Genomic DNA, 9,437 nt, shown 5'->3' on the forward strand with positions numbered 1-9,437 from the left:
GGCAGGTGTCTATAAAATAGACTGGTACTTTCCATTTACAGCAGAGGATCTGTGCAACTTCTGGTACATTTTGCTATAATAACTAGGTTCAGTTTTTTCTCTTACTGGTTCTTTAGCTTTTATGGAGTTCTGTTTCTGAGGGTGTGCAGAATCCACTTGGAAAAGCAAGCTTAATTGAGCAGTGCCAGATGCTGAATGTGACCCAGCCCTCTAGTTTCCTCTTGTGATTTGCTGTTACCTTCAGCTTTGGTAGCTCAAGGTGCTCAAACCTTGATCTGTTTTTCCCTTCTTTGCCCCCCTGCCCTAGAGATGTGATCCTGATTCTCCAGGCTGCCAACTGCAGATCTCTCAGAAAGGGACAAAGATCTTTTTGTATGTGGCAAGGCAGTCTAGTATCTGTTCTCTGCATTAGCTTCCTGTGTCCATGCAGAGTAGCTGCCCCTTGACCTGGTTTCTGTTTTCTAGACTGGGTCTTTTTTCAGACTCTCTTAAGAATTTGGGAATCATTAAAATGATTATGTGTAGCAGTGTAGACAAAGGAAATGTTTTTCTTTGTATTCACTGCCTGAAATTCACCATTGCTTGTCACACATTTCATTCCCTGTGCTTACCTCTGGTGTTAGCCTTCACCAGAATTCTTCCTTTCCTCCTCTTTCTTCTCTCTTACCAATGTCCAGTGTTCAGTGTCTTATTTTCTGACTTTTTAACTCATCTCTGAGTGTTTAGGCTGAACAACCTGAAGAGAGCAGCAGCTGACACTCTGGAGGGGAACAAATCTTTGGCTTACATGGATTTACGAGACAATCAGATGACAGATCTAGATCTGAGCTCCTTGGTCAGCCTGGAGCAGCTGCACTGCGAGCGAAATAAGCTGAGAGAGCTGACACTGAGCGGCTTTTCCCTTCGCGCCCTGTATGCCAGCAGCAACTGTATGTCTCTTTGTCTTCTTCACTTGCCTTTTCACTTTAAGCCCTGAGAGCAAAGGAAAACAGCCTTTTGCCTCTCTCACTCATTAAAAAAATACTTACATTGATGTCGTTGTGGTGAAACCATATGCAATGTGTCCTCTGAGGTTAGCTCCTATGGGTCACATATGCATAGGTGTACACAGGCTGTGTAACAGTGTGGAGATTGTGTTGTTATGTCCAAGGAATTCATGTTCCATTTAGATCTGTTTGGGAGCCCACAAAGAAAAGTACAGTTCTCCCTTGTTCTGGTGCTTCACATGACAAATGGAGAAATGGATAGTGAGACCTATAGTGTGTCATATGGTAGATGTATGAAGTGTGAACTCCATGGGAAGTACCAATGGGGACCTTGAGTCTCCATAAAGAAAGACTGTGAGTCTCATTTGATAACTAAGCTGCATCTCTGTGCTGTTTTCTCTCTGAAGCTCTACAATCATACTTATTTGCTTTACTTCATCAGGTCTGACAGCTGTCAATATTTATCCGGTTCCTGGTCTACTGACATGTCTAGAACTCTCTCAGTAAGTGATAATACACAACAGAATTTAAAGCAAGTATCTGGACATCTTGAGAGCAATTAAAAACAATAGAACTTCAAAGCCCAGCACTAAACAATGATGAAAGTGTCCCAGACCAGAAGCCCTTCTGAACCAGTATGACCTTTTCAGGTGACTTTGCTGTCCTTCAGCTGTAGGCTGTGATTAGGAAAAAAAAAAAATTCAAGCAGGGACCAGTGAACTTTGGCAGCTTACTGAACTGAGTTGGGGGGGATCTGTGGATCAGACATTTAGAGTAGTTCCGAGTGATCTCTGCTGTTGGTTTCATTGCCTACGTCTGCCCTTGGAGCAGCATTGTGAGACCTGTAAGATAGGATGCCCTGCCAAGTCATGAGCTAGTTCAGTTTGCATTATCCATGACTAACTCAGATGCTGTTCATTTTTTGCCTGTTGCTTTTGGTTTGGCTGTCACTAAAATCATGCAGCATTCAGTGTCTTTTCCATATGGAGTGCTGGTTTCTAGCTTTTCCCACTTGCTTTTCTCAGCAATCAACTACAGTGTGTCCCAGACTGGGCCTGTGAAGCAAAGAAACTGGAAGTTTTGGATGTGAGCTACAATCTACTCTTGGAGCTTCCATCGAGGTCAGAAAACCTTTGTAAACAGAGCTGAGCTTTCTTCTACAGTGGGCTGTCTGGGAAGAGAAAAGCAGTGCTATTCCCGTTGCCTAATTCCTTATTATGTCAAGATACTTACTCTCACTTACTTTTTTATGTAGCATCATAAATTCTCTGTATTCAAATGTTGGAAAGAACCAGTTTCTAGGTGAGCCTTTTGAACAGTAGGGGCTAGGTAATTCTATCCTGTGCTTTCGGCTGCTACTGCAGCTATTTGCACCTGGCATAGAACGTGCTGCTGTGATTTATATGTGTTATCATACTATCTGTAAACACAGGTCATAGGTGAGACCCTAATACATTTTGCATCATGCCACAGCAATTTCATCTGTTACCTTTGACAGGCAGTTATCACAAAGGGACAATTCAGCTGATCTCAAATGTAGCTTTCACAGTACACCATCAGCCAGCTCTTTTCTCCCTATTTCCCTTTCAGTTTCTGCAGAAATGCAGTGAATGAGAGCCAAGAACTAACACAATTTTGCAGTTATTTAGCCTAGGAAGAAGCAAACCATAAACATTCTCAGCCTAATAAGGGTGTTTGATGGGGGTGTGATTTGATGAATGACGCAGTGCCTGGAGTAAGTTGCACTAAAATTGAATGGAGAAGTGGTTAACAGGGAAGAAATGCAGAACATGGGTTGGAGAAGTTGAAGCAAGAGACATAGGAGGTGAACAGCAGTGACATTCCAGTGCTTGTCACGGAAAAACTATATACATCAAAAGCAAGAAAAGGACATAGCAAGGATGTGATAGTGAGACCTTAGAAGAGAATTTTAGCCAATCCAATGGATTAAAGGGACCAAATTTTAAGTATATTATGCAAAGAATAATTTACTGCCTCAGAAATAACACAGGAGTGTTAAGCCGCTGGTTAAAGCTTTGAATTTATATTGGCACTGTGGAAGCCCATCTTTGTACCTATAAGTGACAATAGGCATTTAAAGCATTCCTTTGTGACTTTCTTTTTCTGCCTTAGAGAATGCTGGGCACATGCACACCAACTTGAATCACAAGATACCAAAGAGTAGTAGTGTAGAGGGAAACAAAGATACGCATCCAAGCATTCAGAGAGACTGGAGTCATCTTACCCTGTGTGTTGTTCTGCTTTATAATTGTTTACATTTTATGGATCAGTGTATTTAATTTTTCCCTGTTGTACAAGCAAATTAAGTGGATTAAATACTACCTTTCCCACTCTGTGGATGTCAGGAGGAATGAACCAAGTTAAATAGAAAACCCTGTGTCTTTCTAGGATCCTCAGAAGCTTAAGTCTTCGGAAGTTGATGGTGGGGCACAATCATCTGCAGAGCCTTCCACCTCTTCAAGAACACATTCCACTGGAGGTGCTGGACCTTCAGCACAATCTGTTGATTAAACTCCCAGAGACACTCTTTGTCAAAGCGCTGAAGTGAGTGTCAGTATCAAACATCTTTTGTCCGCATTATCCTTTGGAGTGTATGGGCTGAAAGTGGCACCTGTGTGACTCTCCTTGCAAGGTGCCATTTGCATAAGAGATAGCGAGGTATGCCCTTGATGAGGAGGTTATTCAGGTGCCATAAGGGAAGCCATCAAGCTGATTTGAAGGAATCAGTCCATGTTACTATATAATTACAGGAAAACAGAAGCTGCCAGAAGAACTTTGTCTTTAAAAGTAGTCATAAGTTCAAGTGCAAAGAAAAAAAGCCAGTCAGATTCAGGTCATTCGAGAGCAACAAGAGAGACCCTTTACAAATGAACAGTCTCTCCTAACTGTATTCACACAGGAGTTAACCCTTCTTTAAAGAAGCCCTTCTTTAAGTAAAGTTTTATGTTTTCTGCTTCCACCAGTATTACCCATGGGCTTTTCAGTACTCACTGTTTACTGTAAAAATGCATCCACAGTGCATATAGCTAGTAAATCATTAGTAGACTCACAAATCTTAATATGACTAGGGATGTTACAGTATTGTCCGGCCTCCTGTCTCATACTGCTGTCTACACTGGCATTTGTACAGCTCCTTTTCCTTGTTAATGGAGTGGTTTGGATGATGTGAAGTCTGATTCTTGCACTTGCTGTGGTTAGCCTCAGGTACCTGAATGCATCTGCCAACAGTCTGGAGTCCTTGCCCTCCACGTGTCCGGGGGAGGAGAGTTTGAGCATGCTGCAGCTGCTATACTTGACTAATAACAACCTCACAGATCAATGCATCCCTGTCTTGGTGGGACACCCAAACCTACGGATCCTGCATCTGGCAAACAACAACCTGCAGACTTTCCCTGCAAGGTAAGTCAGTAAGGCTGTTGGGCAAGACAATGCTGGGAGGAAGCTGCCACCTCCCCATGATTGTATGTGAGTCAAAGTCAGAGTGAGATGCTCTCCCTGTGGCTTGAAGACAAAAACCTGACATTTCTACACACAAAGGCAGGAGAAGCGTGTTAAGGGGGATTGGCACAGGGTAGTGTTGGCTGTAGGTTTTCCTGTTCTAGTTAAGGTGCCATCCAGGGGGACCAAGGGATGTAACTTGTTGTGTTGCATGTGTGTGGGGATGGGGTGATATTTCTTTGCAACTTCAGCACTAATGGTGAAGGGTCTGTCTGTTGTACAAATCCAAGCCGGGCTTGGGGACCCTGCATCTTACTAGAGCATCTCTTAGGACTTTGGATCTCCTGTCAGTAAATCAGAAGAGTAGCTCATCAAGGGCAGTGTCTATAGATACCTCATCTGCAACTTCAGAAAGTGACAAGTTCATGTCTGTAAGATACAGTATTTTTTGTTTCCATTTCAGCAAACTTAGTAAGCTGGAGCACTTGGAAGAACTGAATCTGAGTGGAAACAAACTGAAAACAATTCCTACAACGGTTGCAAACTGCAAGCTACTTCATACACTTATTGCACACTCTAATGAAATCAGCATTTTTCCAGAAATCCTGCATTTGCCCTGTATTCAGGTATTTGTATGGAGAAGATAAAGAGATATCTGGGTAAAGTTTGGGCTAGAGAATGAGTAACAGCTAGGAGAGAACAGGAGGTCCCAGCAAGGCCAAGTGCAAGGTGCTGTACCTGGGTCAGGGCTGCCCCGGTATCAATCCAGACTGGGGATGAATGGTCGAGAGCAGCCCTGCTGAGAAGGGCTTGGGGATACTGCTGGATGAGAGGCTGGACATGCCCTGGCCATATGTGCTGGCACCCAGAAACCCCCCACACATCCTGGGCTCATCCCCAGTGGCATAGACAGTGGGTAAGGAGGGGATTCTGCCCCCCTGCCCTGCTCAGATGAGATCCCACCTGGAGGGCTGCACCCAGATCTTGAATCCTCAGCACAAGAAGGACTTAGACCTGTTGGAGTAGGTCCAGAGGAGTCCATGAAGATGATCAGAAGGCTGGAGCATCTCTGCTGTGGCAATGGGCTGAGTGGTTTGGAGTTGTTCAGTTTGGAGAAGAAAAGGGTCTGGAGTAACCTTATTGCAACCTTGCATTACCTTAAGTAACTAAAAGAGAACCTGAGAGGGACTTTGGACAAAGGCATGGATTGACAGCTTAAGGGGGAATGGCTTTAAAGTCAAAGAGAGTATGTCTAGGTTGGATATTAGGAAGAAACTCTTCCCTGTGAGGGTGGGGAGGCCGTGGCACAGGTTGCCCAGAGAAGCTGTGGCTGCCCCATCCCTGGAAGTTTCAAGGCCAGGTTGGACAGGTCTTGGAGCAACCTCTTGTAGTGGAAGGTCTCCCTGCCCATGGCAGATGTGTTGAAAAAATGAGCTCTAAGGTCTCTTCCAGCACAGACATTCTGTGGCTCTATGATTTTTCTTGATCAACCTGAGAAGAGGCCACAGAATATGCATTCTAGATCTCTCACCTTTCTGAGTTGATCAAAGATCATGTCATTCACCTTTACCGCCTGTCTCTGACATTTCTAGTTTCCTGCATTTGAGACAGTGGGCAGTGTTAAACAGCTAGGCAGGTTTGTAAATAGAGCCTTTCCTTTATCTTTGGTGTGACCTAGTCTTTCAGTATTGGAGTCATGGCTATTACAGGTTGCTTATAAATCATTCTTCTTCTGACAAGTCAGATCCATTCCCATAACCTGTGTATGAGATACAATAAGTAGCAGGGTTGTATGATGTTTGTAAGGAGCACTGGAGTAACTGATGACACAACACAACACAGTATTTTCTTTGTCATGCTGTTTGTTGCTACTGCAGTTTGTGGATTTGAGCTGCAATGAGTTAACTGAAATCCTAATCCCTGAGGCACTGCCAGGTGCCTTGCAAGAGCTGGATCTGAGTGGAAACACAAACCTGGTGTTAGAACACAAGACACTGGATATCTTCAGGTGAGCCATTGACATGTCAACCCAGTAGTGACCTGCACAGGGAAGGGTAACTCTTGCCAGGAGAGGAAATGGGATAGTAAAGTAAAAGCACTTTATGACTGCATAAAGTGTAATAACGTTCCCTGCCTGAGGCAGCTGAGACTTACTGTCTTTGGGAAGGGAAAAGTCTGGGTCTGAAACATCAGAGCAAGGAATTTTTCAGGTGGTATGAAGTTTTCCCAGGTGTCTCTGGCATAAGCAGCCAGGCATCTCCAGAAGACCTAGACCTTAAATTCCTTTCCGTGATGCAGTTCTTTCCACAGACTGCTGTCTAAAACTAGACTGGACAAGGTCCTAAGTTCTAGAAAAGCATAACTTCTGTTCTCTCTGTAGTCACATTAGCACACTGAAGATTGATGCTAAGCCCTCCCTCACGGCAGACTCGGCACTCACTTCTGTCTTCTGGAGTCACGGAGTAGCTGAGATGGCAGGCCAAAGAAATAAGTGAGTATTACGGTCTGCTGAACACTGACACTGTCTTAGGATACTGGGCAGAGTGCACTGCTGAGCACCCAAGCAGACCTGTTTTGCCCAAGAGCTCATCCCTCCCTTTTTCTCTCTGGATCTCTTACTAAGTCTTGGTAACTCATGTCTCCACATTACCTTTTGCCTCAATTTTCACACTCTTCCCAGTACACTTGGACTCTCCTTCCCTCTGCAGCAAAGATGCTTTTTCTCTTGCCAGCTGTGCGTGTGGCCCTCTCCTGCATGTGGTCAAGGAGGATTTGGGAGTTCCAATAATAAAATGCAGCTGTACATCTCCCAGGCTAGTAAATGTAGGGATAGTGGCTTTGCTGCCCTGTGAGAACAGCACTCACAGCAAGGTGCCTGATGTCTGTGGTTTTGAGAACAAGATAATTTTTTGAGACATATTAACTTAGCTTCTATGCTTTTCTGGCAGGCTGTGTGTGTCATCCCTGGCACTGGGGAGCTTTGCAGAGGGGGTGGAGGCTGTATATGGCATGTTTGATGGTGACAAGAACGAAGAACTGCCACGTTTGCTGCAGTGCACCATGGCTGATGTGCTCTTGGAGGAGGTACAGCAGTCTGACACCATGTTCATGTCCAACACCTTCTTGGTCTCCCACAGGTAGGACAGTGAGCAGGCTGGTCCTGGTGGGACTTGCATAAGGTATATCAATGTTAGGTGGGGTGAGGCAGCCCTCCAGAATGCCTGTCAGTAGAGTCTGGAGCCTCCTACACCTTCTCCTCCAACAGGAAGCTGGGCATGGCTGGGCAGAAGCTGGGTTCCTCTGCTGTCCTTTGCTACATTCGTAATGAGGTGGCTGATCCAGCCAGCAACTTTTGTCTGACGGTGGCCAATGTGGGGACATGCCAAGCAGTTCTGTGCCGAAGTGGAAAAGCACTGCCTCTCTCCAAAGTCTTCAGTCTTGAACAATGTTCAGAAGAAGCCAGGAGAGTCAAGGAACAAAAAGCCATTATAACAGAGGTTGGTTTGGACCCTTTTCACTTCAGCTTCCACACTCACATAAAAGCTGGGCACAAATACATGAGCTTGGCTGTCTGCATAACATTACAGGGGAGAGGGTGACATGAAGGTTCTGATCTAGTGCTTCCTGCTCTGCTTCATTTGCTGATTCGCTGTCCAAAATTGCATGTTCCTAAAACTCTTTGGCCTAAGAACTATGGGCACAGGATGACTTGTAGTATGCAAAAGTATCAAAATTATTTCTAGAGAATCTGTAAAGGTTAACTTTCTAAACGCTTGGAAATAACAGGGAAGTTCCAAAGAGTGGGAAAAATACGTCTGTAAAGATCTTGAGAAACGAGTGCCAATCACTGTAGTTGTATGCTCAGTGGGTCTTTTTAAAAGTATCAAGCTGCTAGATAGCAGTATTTTTCATGAGCATAATGTGTCACTGTGTTACAGCTCTTCAAGGCGTAGCACTGTGGCTACTGACTGAAAATACCTGTGGGATTAATGTAGCATGTTAAATAGTTTAACAGCTGGCTCATTAATGGATTGTGAAAAAGAAATGTGAAATTACTGTATAAGAGACTTCCCTGTGCATCTCATCTGCTGGGTTTTAATACTTGGCGGCAGCAGCAGTGCTGACACCCAGAGGATACAGAAATTAAACTCAGAACACTGACTTGGAAAAGGGACTGAGGGTTGTGGGCACTTCTCTTTATGGGAGACCACTACCAGGCTGGCCAGGATACCATCTAGCAGAAGGGGGTAATACATCCTGATTACAGAAACAGTTTGAGATACCTACCTGTTCTTTTTATCCTCGGGTTATAGTGTCCACACTTCAGAATGCAGTTATATATTAATAAAGAGGGAAATAGTTCAGATAATACACAGAAATAGTTTAATGTCTGGGTAACCTGTCTTGCACTGAGAAAGTTGAAAGTCACTGTCTCGTACTAAAAAAAATAAGTTTCACATAAGACTAATCAGTGAGACTCTCTGGTCAGTGTACTGCAGGTAGTCTAGCTGCACATTTCAGAATTGTCTGCTACAATTCTGCAGAGTGCAACAAAAAGTCTTGTGGGATAAAAGTGTGTTATTGCCAGCATGGATGTGGCAGTTATTGTACCTGGTCATCAGGTATAGTGAATGTTTGTGCTGTAGTACCTGCACTTAGATCCCTTTCTCCAATGCTGCAGCTGTGTAACTGACATTTCTCGAGGCTCCAAACCAGCATATGAGCAGGGGAAAGTTTGCTTTCTAAGTGATCCTAATAGCACATCCAATGCTACTGCCTTATTTCTCTTGTCTGCAGGACAATAAAGTCAATGGTGTGACTTGCTGTACTCGGATGCTGGGCTGCACGTACCTGCATCCTTGGATCCTGCCCAAACCACATGTCTATTCCATTCCACTGACTGTACAAGATGAGTTGCTACTTCTAGGGAACAAAGCTCTCTGGGAACACCTTTCTTATGCAGAAGCTGTCTCAGCTGTGCAGCACCTACAC

At 44.3% G+C, this 9,437-nt stretch overlaps 1 protein-coding gene across 1 annotated transcript in view; it reads left to right on the forward strand.

The window, feature by feature from the left end:
- PHLPP2 (PH domain and leucine rich repeat protein phosphatase 2) overlaps positions 1-9,437 on the forward strand; it is a 32,709-nt gene that overhangs the window by 17,339 nt on the left and 5,933 nt on the right. The window contains 13 exon segments of the mRNA XM_031060157.1: positions 1-5; positions 685-929; positions 1,429-1,489; positions 2,012-2,107; positions 3,396-3,551; positions 4,206-4,406; positions 4,909-5,071; positions 6,323-6,453; positions 6,826-6,936; positions 7,394-7,582; positions 7,711-7,942; positions 9,243-9,433; positions 9,435-9,437. The exon segment at positions 1-5 is cut by the window's left edge and continues 190 nt beyond it; the exon segment at positions 9,435-9,437 is cut by the window's right edge and continues 5,933 nt beyond it. Coding sequence (XP_030916017.1) covers positions 1-5; positions 685-929; positions 1,429-1,489; positions 2,012-2,107; positions 3,396-3,551; positions 4,206-4,406; positions 4,909-5,071; positions 6,323-6,453; positions 6,826-6,936; positions 7,394-7,582; positions 7,711-7,942; positions 9,243-9,433; positions 9,435-9,437 — 1,784 coding nt within the window.

The sequence above is a fragment of the Geospiza fortis genome, unplaced genomic scaffold, assembly GCF_000277835.1.
Source record: "Geospiza fortis unplaced genomic scaffold, GeoFor_1.0 scaffold102, whole genome shotgun sequence".
In the NCBI taxonomy this organism is placed as follows: Eukaryota; Metazoa; Chordata; class Aves; order Passeriformes; family Thraupidae; genus Geospiza; species Geospiza fortis.